Below are 21639 nucleotides of genomic sequence, written 5' to 3' on the forward strand. Positions count from 1 at the left end.
TACCGCACCCCTTACTCGGATTATAAATTCAGCATGGATGCCTGCAGAAGGTCCTTTCCAAACTCAGAGGTACACTGCAGCTGAGAGGAGAGGGCCGGTCACAGCTGAAACTATCATCATGGCACCAGCTAAGAAGGTAAATTAAGGATGGTGATAAGACTTGGAAAGAAGTGTTTGCACATTGATGAAGTGTTTTAACTTGTTGCATTGTTTAGAGGACAGTCTTATCTCGTGTTTTGTGCACAAGGAAGTGGTTTTACGCACTCCAAACTCTCACTGGGTAGAAAGTAACACACTTTTACGCACTTCTTTGCGTCTTTGCGCACTTTGAATCTCTCTCTCAGGGTATTTTGGAGCGTCTGGATGCAGGAGAGATTGTCATCGGGGACGGTGGCTTTGTCTTCGCTCTTGAGAAGCGAGGCTACGTCAAAGCAGGACCGTGGACACCTGAGGCTGCTGCCGAGAACCCTGAAGCAGGTGTGTTCCATTATTTCTCCCCCATGCACATGCATCGACCAGAATCAAGCGTTCGTTCAAAACCTGCAGATCCAGTTCTGCAGTGAACTTAACTGCACACTGTGGTTGTTTTCAGTGCGGCAGCTGCACAGGGAGTTCCTGAGAGCTGGCTCCAATGTCATGCAGACATTCACTTTCTACGCGAGCGATGATAAGCTGGAGAACAGGGGCAACACTCAGAAGTTCACTGTGAGTAGAGACAGGCTGTGTTAGTGTGCGTGAGTGCAGCTGCTCTCAGGCCTCACCATGAGGGGATGGCAGCTTGGCACCAGATTTGGCATGAGTCCAAAATCTTGCAGGAAAGCATGGATGAGGCTTTTAATTATGAAGTGCTCGAAGTTTAAGTGTCTCTGTTTTTGTCTTTTTCTCTGCAGGGTCAGCAGATTAACGAAGCCGCCTGTGACCTGGCAAGAGAGGTGGCTAATGAGGGGGATGCTCTGGTGGCAGGTGGAGTCTCTCAGACACCTTCTTACCTCAGCTGCAAGAGTGAGAATGATGTGAAGGCCATCTTCAAGAAGCAGCTCGATGTCTTCGTCAGTAAGAAAGTGGACTTCTTGATTGCTGAGGTACGCACCGAACACTAATCCCTTTCTCTTTATGGCAAAGCTGCTGTGAAGTCAGGCATGAGATCAGATATCTGGAAAAATGAAGGCTAAAATAAAGGTCTTAAAGTGAATCTGCAACAATGAAAGGTCTGATCATCTGGCTTTTATTTTAGATTAAGCTTTAAAATCAGTGGAGTGCAACCAGTTGCATAACTGCATGACAAAAACTCCTCTACAAAACTTAATGTGTAACTCCGGCTTTCTGATTTACTTAGATTTTATCAAACTTCTTAAAAGTCACGTACAACATGTTTAAAAAAGTGTTGCTGGATAAGACAGTTTGTACAATCATTAATTCAACTTTTTAAACAGCCCCCACATCTTCATTTGGCATCTACTGAAGAAACAACCTTTAATACTCCTGTTTGTGTCCCGGTGATGCTTAACTTTAATAATCCAGCCATTTTAGAGCAAACAAGGAGCAGCATGATGATTGGCCAGTGTGAGGAGGTTTGTCACTTATTGCATTTTGATAGAACCTTGGTGCTAACTCCAGTATCTTCAGAGTCTTAACAGACCTCGTTAGGCCCTGATTGGCAGCACCTGGTCCTCAAGCTGGAACTAGTTTAAAAGCTTTTGGCCACTTGGGGGCAGCAGAAACTAGATCATTTGACATGTTCGAAACAGCTCTTCATGGCACCATTCAGGCTTTTATTAAATCAGATATTTGTCATGACTGATATGTGTGCATGCACTTGCTTTAATTAATAAGCACCAGTCCTTTGAACGCCATCATCCCGCTGCCCTGCATCTGATTGGTCACACGGCACACTCTGACACAGCACTCGGTTGGCGCGTGGTGTGCCTTAAGACCAATCATCCCTTTTTTATTCTGTGGTTGATTAAATCATGATGGGTAGCCAGATCTCAAACAAGAGCTGAATTGTTGTTGTTATCATTTAATCTGTGGAGCAGGTAGTACAGTGTGTTCCAGAGCTTGCTGAAAACCTAAGAATGAAGTAGGTGAGAAGTAAGGGTAATTTTTAAAACGGCTCATGTTACATTTAGTCATTTGATCCATTACTAGAGGAGAATAGAGGCTTTAAAGTTTCAGTATCAGGTAATGAGGCTTCAGTCTGAGAATGCTGGACCCTGTCTTCAGTTGCACTAAGTTGTCAAAGTATTTCATGCAGACCTTCACATTTTCTCACGTCACATCATGCATGTTGTTTTGTTTCCCTGCAGTACTTCGAGCATGTGGAAGAGGCCGAGTGGGCGGTCCAGGTTCTTAAGACCACTGGGATGCCTGTGGCTGCAACTCTGTGCATCGGACCTCAAGGAGACCTGAACGGGGTCAGCCCTGGAGAATGTGCCGTCAAACTCGTCAAAGCTGGTATGATGATGATGTCTTTATTTACAAGACTATATCTGATTTACCTAAAGAATACAAAAGCCAACAATGGCATCACTCTGCAGGACAGACAAAGGTCAGATCCAGAGCCAGATGAGCCGTCACTGACAGATGTGACCGATGCATTTTAAGCTAACAGTCAAACCCAGGTCCTCAGGATTACATTTGTCTCATGACCTGGGTTTAAACATTGTTGAAAGATCTCTCAGAGGGTCTGACTCTGCAGAATAAAAAACACTGAAGCAGGATTTCTGATTCCTGATAAGTTTTGCAGGAAATCAGGGACATGGCAGGCATCTGTTCAAACTCTGCAAGCAAGTCTTAAACATTTTAAACACATTATTACCTCAATGAAGAAAGGATTCAATGCATTACAATTAAGTTTTCATGCACGCTCAGGGAATGGAAGTTACTTGCGTTTATGGTTCCCATGAAACTCTGTCAAGTACTAAAGTCTGCATTTTAGAGATTTCCTTTTAAACAGGAAGCAGCAGGGAGGAGGCAATCTAACGTTTGAAAAGCATGTCATTAAATGTGAAATACCCAGAGTGCAAATGAGTCAGCATTTATTTGTTTTCTATATAATGCAATACCAACAAGAGTGCATGTAAAACAAGTACTCCAAGTATAGGAGTGATGGTAAATGGTCTTGGGAGGCCGGTGTTTCTTAAATAAGTCAAAAGCATTCCTTTTTAATTAATTGAAAACTTTTTTAATTTGGTGCTCCAGCAAGTAAACACTTTGTGATTTGCAAGAAACTCTGCACAGGAAGCTTAAAAAAATGGTGCAGAAGTTTAAAATCCATGCACCCTCTCAGTTTTTTATGCTGACTTTCTATTTTTCCATCCAAAGCCTTTTAAAATCTGTGCATGCAGGATTTGAAAATATGACTTCAGTGCCCTCTAGTGGAAGTATCAAGACACTACATTAGACAACATGGTGACCATGTCGTCTTTATTTTTCATCTACTTGCACTACTTTTCTTTCACAGGTGCTCAGATTGTCGGCATCAACTGCCACTTTGACCCTGAGACGTGTGTGAAGACTGTGAAGATGATGAAGGAGGGCGTGGAGAAAGCTGGGCTGAAGGCTCATTACATGTGCCAGCCTCTGGCTTACCACACCCCCGACTGCAACTGCCAGGGCTTCATTGACCTGCCCGAGTTCCCCTTCAGTATGTAAACACATGCAAAACTGCTGCTTTGTACATTTAAAAACATGAAATCGTAATATCTAAATGTGCAACATCGTGTCCTCCTGCAGGTCTGGAGCCCAGGATCCTGACCAGATGGGACATGCAGAAATACGCCCGTGAAGCTTACAACGCCGGCATTCGTTACATCGGAGGCTGCTGTGGATTCGAGCCGTATCACATCCGCGGTCTGGCTGAGGAGCTGGCACCTGAGAGGGGTTTCCTGCCTGCAGGATCAGATAAGCATGGCTTGTGGGGTGCTGGCCTGGAGATGCACACTAAGCCTTGGGTCAGAGCCAGGTAAAGATTTGACACTACTTCTCTTCATATTTACTCCAAGAACCTCCATGTTGGTTAAAACAGTCAGTAACTTCTTCTTCCTCCTAGGGCTCGTCGTGCCTACTGGGAGTCTCAGATGCCTGCGTCCGGCCGCCCCTACTGCCCCTCCATGGCCACTCCCGATGGCTGGGGTGTCACCAAAGGCCACGCTGACCTGATGCAGCAGAAGGAGGCCACCTCTCAGGATCAGCTGAAGGCTCTCTTTGACAAGGCCAACAAATGCAACTGAGCTCTCTCTCTTCTTCTCTGTGTACTTCAACACTTCCCTCAAGTTTACATACCAAAACAATCAGAATGCTGGAGTTCTATCCGTCTCTCTCTAGGACCACTTTTACTCTGCTTGCAGACTGATGATGCTTCATATTTAGTTTTAGCAAACTTTAACTACCTGCTTCATTTAGATGATCACGCCCTGGAGAAGTTACTGTGATTCAAAGAGCAGCTGTGAATGCACCACAGGAAATGCCTTAACACTCCAAAATAAATGTTGTCTTACAAAATTAAATGATGTGGAACAATAAAAAGAGATTGGGAAAAGGAGCAATGAGTGGTTTTGTCTCTTTTGGAAGAATGTCTATGAATGTATTTACTTTTATACGACCGCTGTTTTAACATGTCAGACCTTACAAGCTGGAAAAAAAGCCTCACTATGCTTTAAAAATGTCTGTCCCCACCGCCAATGAGCCTCACCAGCTGTTTGAAACGTGTCTGATGTAATGAGGGGTTTAATAAATATCATAAGGTTGATGCTAAGCATCACCGGGCATTTAAGCATGTTCTGAATCAGCACTTTGTTGATTAATGTCATCGGACATAACATTTAATGGAGTCAATGCCACCTGGTGTTCAACAAATCCTGTTATTAAAGGGTAAGCTGTATTTAAATATGTCCAACATCACATGTACTGTGACCTTTATGATCCTGGAGTGCAAATAAGCACGGCTCAAAGAAGTCATACATCATGATAACCCCATTAATTATAAAGATGTAATGTAGGAACAACATAACTGTACAGTCATGGCCAAAAGTTTTGAGAATGACACAACTATTCATTTTCACAAAGTCTGCTGTTTCAGTTTTTATAATGGCAATTTGCATATACTCCAGAATGTTATGAGGAGTGATCAGCTCAACTGCAACTAATTGCAAAGTCCCTCTTTGCCTTGAAAATGAACTTTATCACCAAAAACCCATTTCCACTGCATTTCAGCCCTGCCACAAAAGGACCAGCTAACATAATTTCAATGACACACAGGTGTCACACACATTAACACAGGTGTGGGTGTTGATGAGGACAAGGCTGGCGATCAATCTGTCATGATTGAGTGACTGGACACTTTAAAAGGAAGATGGTGCATGACACCAGTGTTCCTCATCTGTTAGCCATGGTTACCTGCAAGGAAACACGTGCAGCCATCATTGCATTGCACAAAAAGGAATTTTTGAAGAATTGCAGAGGTCTTGAAAAAGAAGGGTCAACACTGCAAATATTGACTTATTGCATGAATTCTGTGTAATTCTCAATAAAAGCTTTTGATACTTATGAAATGCTTCTAATTGTATTTCATTATACCATAGAAACATCTGACAAAAACACCTAAAAACCCTGAAGCAGCAGACTTTGTGAAAATGTAATATGTGTGTCATTCTCAAAACTTTTGGCCATGACTGTAGTTTTGTTTAATTTAAAGCTCCTCTGAGGAACTTTCTGTTGTGTTGATTTTGGCACCCCCCTGTGGACAAAGTGTTAACCCTTGCATCTTTGCTGATCTTGTCCTGAACATGATTAATTTTCCAACAAATCCAAAACCACATCCTTTGCACTGGTTATGGAATATCTAAAACAGGGTTTAAGTCTTCCCTTTGATGTAAATTGCTTGATTGACACCTTCCCCCTCCCAGGCGGTTACAGGCATTAAAATACAATAGAAACAGTAAGTCTTCCTGCAGGTGTCATTTACCTGTGTGGGTCATAAACAGTCATCACTGTTAATTTCAGCCTGTTTCACAACCAGTACAATAAAAACATCACAGGAGCTTTAATCAAAACCCTGAATGGTGCTTATTAAATACATGTGGCAGCTCTTTATAACAATGTCTACAGTAAAACCAAAACAAGACATGATTTTTATAATATAGATCAAGTTTAAGATGAAGTGGATCTTTTATTATCCGGACATGATCAGGTAATAAAAGATCCTCTGCTGCCACCCAAAGGATGTTACCTGAACAGCAGGTGAGCTGGATTAATCAACATTTCCTTTAGGGGTCACTAATAATCAGCCTTGGTTACTAAATGGTTCAACCAATAATAAAGTGAGAGGGAATCCTTGATGATTACAAAACAATGTGAAACCATAAAGATGAGAGAAAGAGTCTAAATTGTGAGATCTGAAGTCTGAATTAGGAGCTGAAATGTCAAAATTAAAAGGTACTGATCAAAATTATGACATTCAAAGTCAAAGTAAGAGTTATGAGTGTCAGAATTATTGGATAAAATGTTAGAATTACCAGATATAGAGTCATAAATATGAGATAAAAGTTGCTATTTGAATTAAAATGTTCCAAAGGTGAGGTAGTCAGTTGAAATTATCATACAGAAAGACAAATAATGAGATAAAAGTGTATATTTAAGGATACAAGAAATAAATCTACCTCATTATCTTGCCTTTTCAACTCATGATCCTGACTTCTTCTCAGTATTTTGGCTATTTCACCTCATAATTCTTACTTTTTTCTTATAGATTTGACTGTTTTTCCCAATAATCACTTTTATTTTTTAAGTTAAATCATTTTAAACTGGAGCTTAATTTATGTAGCACCTTTTAATAGATTGTAACAAAGTGTGTTGACAGACAAAGGCCAGGCAAAGGCAGGAGACAGCAGAATAAACATTTGGCCACCTTAACAGAGAGAAGTCTATTAAAAGTAATCATGCCATTGTTTTGACTTTTTAAAAACCGGTTTAACAGAGTCCACTTTAAATATAATGTCTGTGAAACCACACGGCTGAGATCATTATGTAACACTGGCTTTTTTAACTGGGTGTCCAAAGGGAGTTATGATTTCCTGTGTTTATTCAGCTGGTTGTGGGCAGCCATTGTGCTGTGGAAACATTGGGATGTGGAATTACCCCACTGGCTGACTTCTTTAATAAATATAACACATGACCTTCACCCAGTGAGCTATATCTATTACCTTTTAACATACTTCTGGACGAACAGAAGTCCAGGAACAAAGACAGGAAACATGATTGCAATTTGTTTCAAACACAAACATTAATTGTTTCTTGGTTTTTGGACCTTTTCAGAAATCTGGGATCTGAAACTCAAAAATATTCAGTCAATTAAATGCATTTAATGCCCATGAAATCCACTCTAACCAGTTAAATAAAAACATCAAAACATACTAACTTGACTTTTTCTGATAAAACATTTCGTACAATAAATAATTAAATCCATAATTTTGGAAGAGTTTCACATTAAATACAAAACAAAGAAACAGCACAGTAATTAACAGAAGGCCAGACAGAGCTGGAATAACTTCTGTCCTAGTGAGGATGCCGTACAGCATTCAGCGTCATGACGTTCTCTGCGTGCTTGCGTCATTGGTGTACCCACGTGCAGATGTTTATGCTCCTCGTGCACGTCTACCCGAGAAGGACAGAGAACAGAGGGGTTATAATTAAATATCAATCAAATATTTTAATCACAAACATCAAAATATTAAACGAGAAGAAGAATTAAAGCGAATAAACGTGGAGTTAGTGAATATCTCAACCTGTCTCTTTGTTTACGGAACTCTAATTATAAAGAAACCACTGTGCTGCGTTCAGGGGACACTGGAAAAATACTACATATGAGCTTTACTGATAATTTAGAAAAAGTGATTAAGATATAGGGACTCATGGAGGAACATTTTAAAAGAAAAACACATGTAATATGTGTAGTAAAATATTATTAATAAAATATAATCATATATATTATAATTCCAAAAATGTATGACGTATAACATTTTTTATTAAAAATAATTTTGAAATAATTAAAAGCTTAAATTTTATTGAAAATAGAGCAAAATAAAGATAAGGGTGTTGAAAATGAAAAATATATGCTCAGGTAAAATCAGATGGTGGCAACACTGTAAACATTTGGGATTTGGGAGTTTCTGGAGTTATGAAAGGGAACTATTGTCCCATACTCCAATCAATCAATCAGACTTTGTTTATAAAGCGCTTTTCATACAATGATATTGTAACACAAAGTGCTGTACAAAAAAATAAAAAATAAAAAGACCCCCCCATCCTAATCTCAACCCAGCCCCGACCCCAAAAACCAACCCGCAATCCTAAAGTGAAGAACACAATATATGCAACAATAATAATAAAAACAATGAAAAGAAAATAAATAAATACAAATAATAAATAAATCAATAAATAAGTTGCTGAACGAACTGAGGAAAAGCTCTCATGATATCTTAATGAGGATATCTTACTTGTCTGATATAAGATTTCAGCTGATGACAAAATGACAAGTTAGTACTGCAAGTAGGCCAGTTGAGCACACAGACTATTACCACAGAGCCATGCTGTTGTAATACAAAATGTGTTTCAGCATCATGTTGTTGAAAAATACATGGTTCTCCCTGCATTGTCTGGATGTCAGCACATGTTCCTCCAAAATCTGTATATATGGTTGAGCATTAATGGAGCCTTCCCAGATGTGTAAGCTACCCATGCTATGTGCACTTATGATCCCCATACCATCAGGGATTCATTTATTTGAACTGTGCACTGATAACAAGCTGAGCGGCCCCTCTTCTCTTTAGATTAGACGAAACAGCGTCCTTGATTTCCACAGAATTCAATCATATACTATGATCATATAGCATTCTTTTAAAAAAAAAATTGCCTTATAAAGTTCCAGGATTTATATTTAACATTTATATTTATATTAAGCATTTATATTTATATTTAACATTTATATTTATATTAAGCATTTATATTTATATTTAACATTTATATTTATATTAAGCATTTATATTTATATTTAACATTTATATTTATATTTACATTTAACATTTATATTTACATTTAACATGTAGATTTACATTTAACATTTATATTTATATTTAACATTTATATTTATATGTAACATTTATATTTATATTTAACATTTATATTTGCATTTAACATTTATATTTATATTTAACATTTATATTTATATTTAGCATTCAACATTTATATTTATATTTAACATTAATATTTATATTTAACATTAATATTTATATTTATATTTAACATTAATATTTATATTTAGCATTCAACATTTATATTTATATTTAACATTTATATTTATATTTAGCATTTATATTTATATTTACATTTAACATTTATATTTACATTTAACATGTAGATTTACATTTAACATTTATATTTATATTTAACATTTATATTTATATGTAACATTTATATTTATATGTAACATTTATATTTGCATTTAACATTTATATTTATATTTAACATTTATATTTATATTTAACATTTATATTTATATTTAAGTTTATATTTACATTTCACATTTAGATTTATATTTAAAATTTAGATTTACATTTACATTTTACATTTATATTTATATTTAACATTTTGATTTACATTAAGAATAAAGGAATATCTTATCTTATATCTTAGTGCGCATGTGTCAACAGGACTGGTTGAAGGAGAAGGAAGCTCGTATTTCCTACTCTTCCTCTGGGACTTGAACGCCCCTCTGCGGGGGGACGGCGGGTTCAGTTAAATCCCTCCCCGGATTTGAGAACACGCACCACAGACACGCACGCTCCTCGAGCGCTTGTAAACAGAAGCTCACACGTGACACCGAGAGAGAGCCGAGTCGCGCGACCGCATTGTCTGCGAGCGGACAAAGAGCTGCACGAGGAGCTCCACGGACAGGTGAGCGGTCAGCTGCCATGACAACAACAACAACCTGTCTCTGCGCCGACATGAAGCCGAGGACCGAGGGTCCCTGCGAGTCTGACCGTCTGAGGAGCTCCATGTCCGGATCTCAGGGACAACGACGCTAGGCTGCGTCTCCCCCAGCTGGAGGTAAACAAAGCTGGGAGCCTTTGTTTCTCCTGTGAGCTGATCCAGCTCCAACACATCTGACTTTACTCACCTTTAATGTCAGGTAATCCAGGCTCGAGGCGGCCTCAGCATCCACATCATTTAATCTAAAGGTTTTTAATCTGGAGGAAATGTCTTTCACAATGGAGGACCACTTGGAGTCCGGATGGGTCTCTGTCCGACCCAGAGTCTTCGATGAGAAGGAGAGACACAAATTCGTCTTTATTGTGGCCTGGAACGACATCGAGGGGAAGTTCGCCATAACCTGCCACAACAGAACCGTGCAGAGACGGACCACCTTCCTGGACCTCGACAGCACCACCCCCCTCCCTGATCCGGGTGCCTCCGTGGCAGAAACACGCACAAGAAGTCCTGTCAAAGTCTGCCAAACTGGTAAAGTTAGACCACATTTTGTCCCTGCAGGAAAACCCCAAACAAAGACAGCATCAGAGTGCATCAACACCACATTAGGCTCCTGGGATATTGTGACCCCTAAAGTGTTAGACCTAGAGATCCTGGATCCAGTGGATGTCCTGTTGTCTCCAGATGATCCAGACGCAGGAGATGGGGACACCAGTGCACGCGAGGACTTCAGCTGGGCCGGGTTGTTCTCCTTCCAGGACCTGCGCGCAGTCCACTTCCAGCTGTGCGCAGTCAACTCCGACCTGGAGCCTTGTTTGCCCCCCTTCCCAGAGGAGCAGTCCGGCATGTGGACTGTGCTCTTCGGGTCATCCGAGGTGTCTCAGAGGGAGACGGACGCCCTGTGTTATCAGCTGCAGGTGTACCTGGGTCATGCCCTGGACACCTGCGGGTGGAAGATCCTCTCTCAGGTGGTTTTCAGTGAAGGGGAGGACACGGAGGAGTACTACGAGAGCCTGAGTGAGCTGAGGCAGAAGGGGTACGAGGATGCTCTGGAGAGGGCCAAGAGGCGCATGCAAGAGGTACAGTTCTAAAGCACGTGTTGTAAATGTTTCTGGAGGATCATAGTAGACCTATTGAACACATGGTATCTGGTCTTTATGTGTTGAGTGGTAGAGACAGACTCAAATATATGGAATGCATCCATTCATCTTATTTACCTTGTCTTTTATTGAGAGGACAGGACCGTGGGTAGAAAGGGACACTGAGGGAGACAGGGCCAGAGGATGGAGTCAAACCCAGGCCTCCAGCTTCAGCATCTAGAGCCTCTGTGCATAGGACTCTCAATCCAACACTAGGCCCAAACCGCTTCCCCAATTCCAGTCTCATGATCATAACCTGCATCCTAAGAGTTGCAAAAACAACACAAGGCTTAATCAAGACATTAGAGTGGACAACATGTCAAGTCAGGCGCTGCAGGTCATCAGACTCAAGAGCAGAAAGATATGAGAGATTGTCTACTTCAGGGGTTCCCAAACTTTTCAGCCAGCAACCCCCACTGTCCCTCAAAGTGATTTAATGTAGCTCTATTTAGCTGGTCTGGAGAAAATGACCCTACCTATATGAGCATGTGTCTGTGTTTCCTGTGCTGTTATGAATTAACCTGCTGCTACTGATGCTTTTGATAACTGGAGGTTCACTATCCCTAAACCTAGGAGACATCTGGGAACAAAGAAAGGCAGAAAACTCATTACATTAGGTTTTATTTCAAGGTTAGCTACTGTTTTTTGTTGCTATTTTGCACTATAATGGGTAAAATGTACTATTTATAGATTGACTTAAAAAAAAAAAACATTCTGGAAGACATCTCACAACCCTACCAGGGGGTCCCGACCATAGACTGTATATATAATGGACAGTGTCGCTTCGCCTTTTCCCATTGTACGGTTTTGAAGCCAAAATATCCCGTTCCTGTATGCTGCCAGTAGGGAATCTGTGTATTCCAAGGTAACAAGCTCCACCCTACAGCGTACCGTCTCGAGGTCCTACGGAGTTTCTCTCTACGGCAGCTGTCAATCAAAGCAAAACCGGGTGTAAAACCCTGTTTCCACCAAGCGGTTCAGTCCGGTTCACCTCGGTATGGCACGCATTTTGTGGCGTTTCCATTGACTAAAACCGGGACAGGTCCCCAAGTTACCGAGCCGTACCGTCCCACTTTTTGGTACCCTTCTGTTGGGGTGCCAGACATACCGATCCGACCCCAGAAGGTGGAGCTTGAAACACTGCAGTCCGTTGATTGGTCGAAAGAATCGTCACTTCCCGTGCGACAGCGGTAATAAAGAACAACACATAACCCCGCCATGTTGAAATCTCCGGTGGACTTCGGGAAGATCACTTTTATTTGTTGGAAAATGGCGTCAAGAAACAGCGTTCCATGGTCGACCGCGGAGGTGCAGACTTTCCTCGCGTTTTTCTTCTTCGTTGCATTTATGACGTCACACTATTACGTAGCTGACGCGGCTATCGGCATTGGGCTTACACGCCGCCCACCATGTAAGGCACGGTTGGCTGTGGAAACGCAAACAGGATCAGGCGTTACCGATCTGACCCGTACCAAACTGTACTGATCCATACCAGACCGCTTGGTGGAAACGAGCCATAAAACCCTGTTTTTTAAACTCTGATAACTAACGAAAAAGAAACTTTTCAGAATAAAGAGGCCTTGAACTCAAAACAGTCAAATAATAACTTCATATCCCCACAGCATACGGAGGGGAGAAACATTCGTACAACATGTATTCATTTTTTTAAAGTTTGACCGCAGAGACAGAGTTTTTGACCTATACTGCAGCCAGCCACTAGGGGGAGCAGTTTTTGTGGCGGGCTCACTTCGAGCCGAGCGAGATGACGTCCATTATTTATACAGTCTATAGTCCAGACCCACACTTTGGGAACCCCTGGTCTAGTACATTGAACGCAAACGCTGTGTTTATAAGAATTTAGTCCTCTTGTCCCAGGTATCGTCCGCTGAGGGCCTCCATACTTGTAACAAGTCCCGGGATGACTAACTTGAGCCGGACTCAAACTTGTCCCCTAAGTATACACTCATAAAATCCTTCTTCCAACATCCTACAAAACCCATTCTCTCAGCCATGGAGCCACTTCCTTAAAATAACATAACAAGCTGTTATTCTACCCCACAATAATAACAGAAAATACACACTTAGACATGTTTGGTATTTGGTCTCTTGGTAGAAATAACTCTGGACTGGATTTCTGACCAAACTACACACCCCTTTAAGCAGCTCAGGAAAATCCTGGTCTCAGATTGTACAGTTCCCGGACAAGTCATTCATGCTGTATTTGGCGCATGTGCATTTTTTCTCATCGCTGTTTTTAGGGAGGCGTGGGGGAAAACCACATACTGGTGAAATCCCAGAGAAAAGCTTGTTGATTTCAGGGGCCTTGTTGTGTCTCATGAGCTGAGTGACTACTGCAGGAACTTTCTCCAGGGACCAGGGACTTTTGGAGGCAGTGTTTCCCACAGAGTGACGCTGAATTTGCACCTAATTTTGGTATTTATTCAACACCACTGCCTTCCTGTTGTACATTGCTTCAAGCTATTTCTCCCCAGCTTTGTGTCTACCCTTCTGGTTTTCTATAACACCTTGATCTCATTGTGATTTCTCCACAACAGAGGCTCACTTTGAATGACTTAGTATATCAGAACAATTAAAAACAACATGATTTCCCATTAATTCATGAATTGTGGAGGTGTTAAAAAATGGAAAAGGCTTAATTGGTCAAGGACAAGGGTCTTTATAAGTCCTGGAGACTCTTCTTGTCCATACAGTAAAACTCATCAGACTGATTGGCCTATTTAAGATCCTTTAGGTCTAATCAAGGTCTGTAGAACTTGCCTACAACAAAAGAAAATAAGTTCCTGGGATTCAGTTCCTGGTACCTCTGTTGCAAATGTAGCTGCGGTCTGCTCTCTCTCCTCCTCTTCCTTTATCCTCCTCCCCTCCTCCTCCTCCTCCTCCTCTCCTGTGATCTACCATCTGTTGCGGCTGCACGTTCACAGGCCTGAAATATGATCCGGTCCGGCCAGAGACAGCACACACTCCAGTTGGCTGAGCGGTCTGAAGGGAGTCGCACAGAAACATCGGAGAACAATTAGAGGCGGAGTGAGAGAGATGTTGTGTCACCACAGCTGGTGAGATTGTTTCAGACAGCTGAAGGCGTGTGTTTAACTCGACAGGCGTGTGTGAAAAGCAAAAAAGGTTTATTTAATTACAGCAGGAAATGTGTCAGATATGGCGTCGCAGTTTGAGGGCAAGTCCAGTTAAAACCAGAGTCATGATCACAGAGAGTGTGTGTGAGTGTGTGTGAGAGAGCAGACAAAGCCTCCACGTCCTCCTCTGTTGTTCTGTTCAGCTGATTGACACACAAAGAACAAACAGCTGTGAGAGGGCTCGGTCAAACCAGGAAGAAGATGATTTAATTACACAATGTCAGACTTGTTTCTGTGAAGGAGACAGGAAAGTTTGGGTTTGATAAGACTCAGATCAGTTTATAGATGTTGTCAGATCTAGTGCATAGATGATCAGTTTTTAAATCTTATAGATGGCAGAAACTTTACAGAAAGAAACACTCAAAGTTCCTATCATGAAACATGTAACAGAAGCAATCTCACGCTCTCATTTGAAAAGCTGAAACCAGAATTTAAGCTGAGTTGTTTCCCTGCAACAAGGAAGGGTTGAGTAACACTTCTGTCTGCGTGTGAATGTGGTTAAGTAGCCCTAAAAGGCATCAAGAGAAAAACAGATAGATAGAAAATCACTCATCAAGTGTTTCATAAAGCGTAATCGTACAATCTGACTGATAACAAGTTGAGAGCACAGCTAGTTGTGAAACTAAAGCTGCAGAAGATGAGAACAAATACTATATCATCTTCATAGGGTGGGATATAAAGTATCTGTCTCATATAGGAGATTTAACAGAACCTCTTTGGGAGATTAATTAGATGATACAACCATAGACTGTATAGATAATGGACATAGTATCCGTGATGTCACCCGTCTGATTCTGAAGCTATGTTCTGAGGTCAATCGTCGGCGGCCGCCATATTGCTGCTGTTGAGTGATTGTGACGTAAAGAGGCGGGCTTTGAGGCTCCTCGCCAACAGCTGCAGTGTTCCCGCCTGTCAATCAAGTCAGCTGTGCCTCTCATAATGGAAAACTCGTAATCTCAATATCTTTGAAATTGCTGCATTATGAAAAAATTCACCCCCCCGTACAGTGTGTGCCGATCAAGAAATGAGCTATCCAGACTAAACTCGTCTTTTGTACCAGGCTGTAAACATGTTTATTTCTGCTGTAAAGATCGGCTTTTTTGAATTGGTGTGTATGTGGTTTCCGGTACTTCCGGAGCCAGCCTCAAGTGGACACTTGAAGAACTGCAGTTTTTAACACTTCCGCATTGGACTCATATTTTTAGACCGGAGGTTGCCGCTTGAACTCAACCTAACTGCTGGCAAGCGAGTGTGATGTAAAGAGGCGGGCTTTGAGGCTCCTAGCCAACAGCTACAGTGTTCCCGCCTGTCAATCAAGTTAGCTATACCCTTATTTGGGCAAAACTGGTACTCTTAATATCTTCTGAACTGTTGCGTTAGAAGAATAACTCTCCCTCGTACAGTGTGTGCCGATACAGAAATGAGCTCTTCAGATTGAACCTGTTTTTTTGTACCAGGCTGTAAAAATGTTTATTTCTGCTGTGAAGATCGTCTGCTTTGAATTGGTGTGTATGTGGTTTCTGGTACTTCCGGAGCCAGCCTCTAGTGGACGCTCGATGAACTGCAGTTTTTAACACTTCCGCATTGGACTCCTATTTTTAGACCGGAGGTTGCTGGCAAGCGAGTGTGACTTAAAGAGGCGGGCTTTGAGGCTCCTAGCCAACAGCTACAGTGTTCCCGCCTGTCAATCAAGTTAGCTATACCCTTATTTGGGCAAAGCTTGTAATCTATCTTCTGAACTGTGGCATTAGACAAAAATCCCCCCCCCCCCCCCCCCCCCTCACCTCGTACAGTGTGTGCCGATAAAGAAATTAGCTCTTCAGACTTAAGCTGTTTTTTGAACCAGGCTGTAAACATGTTTATTTCTGCTGTAAAGATCGTCTTCTTTGAATGGGTGTGTATGTGGTTTCCTGTGTTTCTGCAGTCAGCCTCAAGTGGATGCTGGAAGAACTGCAGTTTATAACACTTCCACATGGGCTTCATATTTTAAGACTTGAGGTTGTTGTAGTAAAAAAATATTCTGGGCTTAGATATTATCAAACTATTCCAACACTGTGTAGCTCTCTGGACTTTACACCACTTGCAGCTCTTCATTAACACTTGCCACTATAAAGACGAGACCACAGATTGGGATTAAAATATTATGGGATTAGTAGAAAGTTTAAGGAGGAGAGAAACACAGATCCTCTGTGGCTCTGAACCCCTTACCTCTTGGATCAGCCTCAGTGCTCAAAAAGATTCAATAGGTGGAACACACACGTGCATGAGCCAATCATTGACCAGAGAGCGATAGCTTCTACAGTAAATCTCACGTTTTACAGCCTGCAAGTTACTTTTTAATGGCTGTACTGTTCTCTTTGTACTTGTTCACGTGTGATTAGGATTTAAAAGGTGTTAAAAATGACTGAACATTAACTCGACAGTAATACGGGCTGTTTGAAGTTAAACATGCCGCAGAGTTAGAACACTGAGTGGATGCATCAGCTCTGTTGACTGTAAACACTACGATTACTTTGTTTTCAGAACAGAGAGGTGTGAGTGTAAACCTGGCTGCAACCTTTTGCGGACGTATTTATGATTTAAACCTCTGATATGATATGATGGCTTATAATCCTTATACGACTTTACTGCTGCAACCCTAATGGACAGACTTCATCAGATGTCCTGAGTAGACAAAAAGGTGACACATAAAGTAACGTCAGACGGACAAACAGGTCATGAAATATTGAGAAACAGCACAGAAGAGCTGAAACTCAATAATTGTAATGATCCTTTAATCTTTTCCTTAATTATTGGATTCAAAACAATGCAAGCACCAGGGCCCACATTTTCAAATCCCCTGTTTCATGCAAGCAATCCAACACCAGCATAATACCTCATAATAAAGAGGCTTGAACCAGTAAAATATTCACTTTAAAAGTGACTCAAACGATCATGGAGTGAAGATGAGTTGCCAGAGAGCTTCTCAACCACACGTGAGATACTCTGTACGTCCTCTTGGTCTTCCCGTGTGCTCTCTGTTCATCTTGGCATGCCCACTGTGTGGGTTTGTGTTTGTGAAGGTGAGTGTACACATCAGCTAAATTGAGATTACTCTGCATTGTAGGACTTAGATTGTGGACATAATTCACCCTGGGAGAAGCAGGTTTTCATTATCTTGTTTAACCTAATAACACAATTATTTAAAGCACAATAACACACAAGGTTTAGCTTTTTAAATGATTGTTTTAGACATAGACTGTACAAATAATGGACGTAGTATCCGTGATGTCACCCATCTGTTTCTGAAGCACTGTTTTGAGGCCAATCGTCAGTAGCAGCCATATCACTTAATGGAAAACTCGTAATGTCAATATCTTCGAAATTGCAGCGTTATAAAAAAGTTCACCCCCTGTACAGTGAGTGTCGATAAAGAAATGAGCTCTTTAGATTGAAGCTGTTTTTTGAAGCAGGCTGTAAACATGTTTATTTCTGCTGTAAAGATCAGCTTCTTTGAATTGGTGTGTATGTGGTTTCCTGTGTTTCTGCAGCCAGCCTCAAGTGGACGCTCAATGAACTGCAGTTTATAACACTTCCACATTGGCTTCATATTTTTGGACTGGAGGTTGCTGCTTGGTTTTAAAGCTAGGGTTGGTAGTCTCAGAAAACCAGCATGAATTTGAATGTAGCATTTCCTCATGACTCCGTCTAACCCCTCCCCTCCTCCCTCGGAGCTCCTCCAAAACGACGCCCCCCCGCTCACATGCACGAGCGCCGCTGATTCTCGACCATATGATGGTGACTGATTCAAAACCGGTCCTCACCAAAACATTATCATAGTGAAAGTTAAAAACACAAACAAACATGGCTGCTGTTAGCACTCACAACTATCATGCTAGCATTATCCAGTTGTACCGGTGACACGATATCAGGAGAAAAGTTATAACACATATATAATACTGTAACAGCTCTACTGTTTGTTAAACCTGTTCAGTGTAGATGCTCTTAATTCCTACAGTGTTGACGGTCAGTGAAGGCATCAGGAGAGGTGTAGAGTGTGTGAGCTGGAGAGAGGAGAGACAAGAGGAGAAGTTCTTCATTCATTCAAACATTGATTGTTGTTTTGTTGGTTGTCGTGATCACGGCCGACAGTGACCGGTTATTAAAGATCAACGTGTTCACGACTCGGCTCGTCATCACTACAGCGTCCGGACGGACACTACAATAAATATATATTTTCTGTAGGACTTACTGAACGTCATTAATTATTCTGCTTGTTGGTGAGAGCTTTTTAGACTCTGATCCGGACTACAGTCCTGAGCAAAGCACCTCATCTGGTCAGAGGGGACAGGCCCGAGGACGAGCGAGAGGGGCAGTAAATAGAGTCAGGGGAAGTAGAGGCAGGAGACGGGGACTCGGAGGAGTACACGCCGGGGAAATGTACGCGCAGGAGGAGGGCAGAACGGCTGGACGGGATTTGATTGGTTTAAAATTTGGGGAGCCAAAAAACGGTGATTGGTTGGTGTTTTCCCAGGTTTACTCTGGCTGTAGATAGCAGCTTTTTTTCACTCTTTTTTTAGGAACACATCATGTAATGATTGCCATCAGGACATAAAGATCATTTTAACCAGTATAACAAAAAGTGTATCTAAATCTGATTACCAACCCCAGCTTTAAGCTTAAAGAGTACAGAATGAGCTCCTGTAGCTGAAAGGATCCCCAGCTGAAGGTCTGAGGATTCAGAGGTGGAGGCAGCTCCTGTTCTATTATTAGAAGATAACTGGTGTTCCCTTTTTAGACACATTTAACTTTTCAGAGCTCCTTCAATCAGAGAGCGATTACAGAAGAAGAAGAAGAGCGTCTGCTCTGATCACAGTCGGAGAGTCTTCTTCCTGTGAGACGTTTCAATTAAAAGGCAGAAAGAGAGAGAGAGACAGAGAGAAAAGTACTCCAGCCAGACGGAGCAGATTTAGTACTGACAAACTGGAAGAGTTAGTCCTGATGAAAGGGCTGAAGCAGCGATGCTACAGCTGTAATTATGCTGTCAGAGCTCACTGAGTGCTTCCTGTAGAGGTATCAACATACGTATGTTAAAAAGAGGTGCATTGGAGTCAAGTCAGTAAAAACCAAAGACTTCATGTGGCACTAAATGAGTGTTCCTTCTCTTATTTGATTGTTTTGTATTAGCTCTTAGTTTTGTATTAATCAGACACCACACAGGACAGCCTGATCAGCCTCAGGGTTTTCCTGCAGGAGCAAAGAGTGGATGTACGGCTGGCCGGTGGTTACCACAGAGACACAGGCTCGAGGTAAACAGTAGGAGCAGTGTGTCCGAGCTGAATCGTGCAGTGTCTTCCCCGTTCCCCGACGTGGAGGGCTTTGGAAAAATCAGCCTGGAGTTAATATAAGAGTCTCCATTCATATCTATAGCTGCTCGCAGAGAGGAGCACTTTATTCAGCACTGTGCCTGTGGATGAAGATTGGGCGGTGGGACATTTCAATATTATCTGAAGCAGGAGTGAAGGAGGAGGATTGTGGAGTTTGACGTGGAGACGCTGGGACGTGGATTGTATTTGTGTGTACAATAGATGTTTTCACAGCGTTTATCTGCTGAACAAAGAGGAGTCTGTGCACGGCTCCACATATGGTGTGAATCAGCAACTGTTGGGGCAACTCTCTTCTCTTTGTACTACAGAACCATATAGTTTATGGTATCATTCTTCATCACACACACACACACACACACACACACACGGATACTGGTGGGCCTGCACTCTCTCACACTCTCACTCCTGGCTTTATAGCTCAGGCTTGTTATTTTTCTCCTCCAGCTTTCAAAGAGCTTTTGTTTGGGACTCATTGTGAACCTGAATTAGTCAGAATTAGACCCACTTCACATGAAATCAAGCCGATCCAAAATTCCAAAGAATTAAAGCAAAGCTAGCTTCACACATGGTTAACACCGTTACCTGGGCTGTGTTTGTTGAGCAGATACCTTCTGGTGAGGTTTCAAGAGGTTTCACATCCAGTGGGATGTGTTCTTGATCACAACCACAGTCATATTTCATAATTCTCTCATTATTAAACATCCTTGAAACATCATTTTCAAAATAAACATTAAAAGAACACAGACTTAGACAGACGCATAGGTCGGAGCTTGACGATCAAAACACAAAATAGACTCCTGCACGTACTCGTCTGCACTTGCAATTCCAAGATTTACTGTATTGCTTCCTGACGTTGCGGTACTCAGACCTTCATCAGGTTGATTCATCATCAGAATCGCTGTGTCTGCTAATGAGACTCATTCTCTCCCTGGTCTTGGCTGTCCTCGTCCTCTTCCTCGTCTGCCTCTCAGATTGTCTCCATCAGTCTTTGATATCAACTTTTTAATTCACTTGTGGGATCCTACTACCTGTGAATTCAGGGCATTCTGTGTAAATTAACCATAGACTGTATAAATAACGAACGCAGCATCTGTGACGTCACCCATCTGTTTCTGAAGCGCTGTTTTGAGGCCAATCGGCGGCGGCGGCCATATTGGAAATGTTGAACTCAACATTACTTCCGTTGAGCAAGTGTGACGTAAAGAGGCGGGCTTTGAGCCTCCTAGCCAACAGCTGCAGTGTTCCTGCCTGTCAATCAAGTCAGCTGTGCCTCTCGTAATGGGAAACTCGTACTCTTAATATCTTTTAAATCGCCTTGTTATGAAAAAATTCACCCCCCGTACAGTGTGTGCCGAGAAATGAGCTATCCAGACTCCACTCGTCTTTTGTACCAGGCTGTAAACATGTTTCCCTGCAACAAGGAAGGGTTGAGTAACACTTCTGTCTGCGTGTGAATGTGGTTAAGTAGCCCTAAAAGGCATCAAGAGAAAAACAGATAGATAGAAAATCAATCAACAAGTGTTTCATAAAGCGTAATCGTACAATCTGACTGATAACAAGTTGAGAGCACAGCTAGTTGTGAAACTAAAGCTGCAGAAGATGAGAACAAACACTATATCATCTTCATAGGGTGGGATATAAAGTATCTGTCTCATATAGGAGATTTAACAGAACCTCTTTGGGAGATTAATTAAATGATACAAACATAGACTGTATAGATAATGGACGTAGTATCCGTGACGTCACCCGTCTGATTCTGAAGCTATGTTCTGAGGTCAATCGTCGGCGGCCGCCATATTGCTGCTGTTGAGTGATTGTGACGTAAAGAGGCGGGCTTTGAGGCTCCTCGCCAACAGCTACAGTGTTCCCTCCTGTCAATCAAGTCAGCTGTGCCTCTCATAATGGAAAACTCGTAATCTCAATATCTTTGAAATTGCTGCATTATGAAAAAATTCCCCCCCCGTACAGTGTGTGCCGATCAAGAAATGAGCTATCCAG

General features: G+C 41.7%; 2 protein-coding genes across 5 annotated transcripts in view; both read left to right on the forward strand.

Annotated features, from left to right (window-relative positions):
* Positions 1-4543, forward strand: LOC117830842 (betaine--homocysteine S-methyltransferase 1-like). The gene is made up of 8 exons (XM_034709138.1): positions 1-136; positions 345-477; positions 593-705; positions 891-1082; positions 2307-2454; positions 3464-3646; positions 3736-3964; positions 4052-4543. Exons 1-8 carry the CDS (start codon positions 38-40, stop codon positions 4230-4232), a joined length of 1278 nt encoding a protein of 425 aa, XP_034565029.1. The 5' UTR covers positions 1-37; the 3' UTR covers positions 4233-4543.
* Positions 4544-9728: 5185 nt separating this feature from the next.
* The window catches only part of jmy (junction mediating and regulatory protein, p53 cofactor), a 38234-nt gene continuing 26323 nt past the window's right edge, over positions 9729-21639 (forward strand). The window contains exons 1-2 of one of the 4 annotated variants that reach the window (XM_034710010.1): positions 9729-10515; positions 10669-11063. In XM_034710010.1, coding sequence (XP_034565901.1) covers positions 10254-10515; positions 10669-11063 — 657 coding nt within the window. In that variant the 5' untranslated portion in view covers positions 9729-10253. Of the gene's footprint in view, positions 11064-21639 lie in introns of all 4 variants that reach the window. The other 3 variants (XM_034710007.1, XM_034710008.1, XM_034710009.1) reach the window with 3 other exon arrangements.

Source organism: Notolabrus celidotus, chromosome 19 (assembly GCF_009762535.1).
Source record: "Notolabrus celidotus isolate fNotCel1 chromosome 19, fNotCel1.pri, whole genome shotgun sequence".
NCBI classification, from domain to species: Eukaryota; Metazoa; Chordata; class Actinopteri; order Labriformes; family Labridae; genus Notolabrus; species Notolabrus celidotus.

Bases quoted from the DNA above. Each gene is read 5' to 3' on its own strand.
- LOC117830842 (XM_034709138.1), top strand. From the start codon at position 38: ATGCCTGCAGAAGGTCCTTTCCAAACTCAGAGGTACACTGCAGCTGAG. The intron at 706-890 runs GTGAGTAGAGAC...TTTTCTCTGCAG, and splicing joins GCAACACTCAGAAGTTCACT to GGTCAGCAGATTAACGAAGC. The intron at 1,083-2,306 runs GTACGCACCGAA...GTTTCCCTGCAG, and splicing joins TGGACTTCTTGATTGCTGAG to TACTTCGAGCATGTGGAAGA.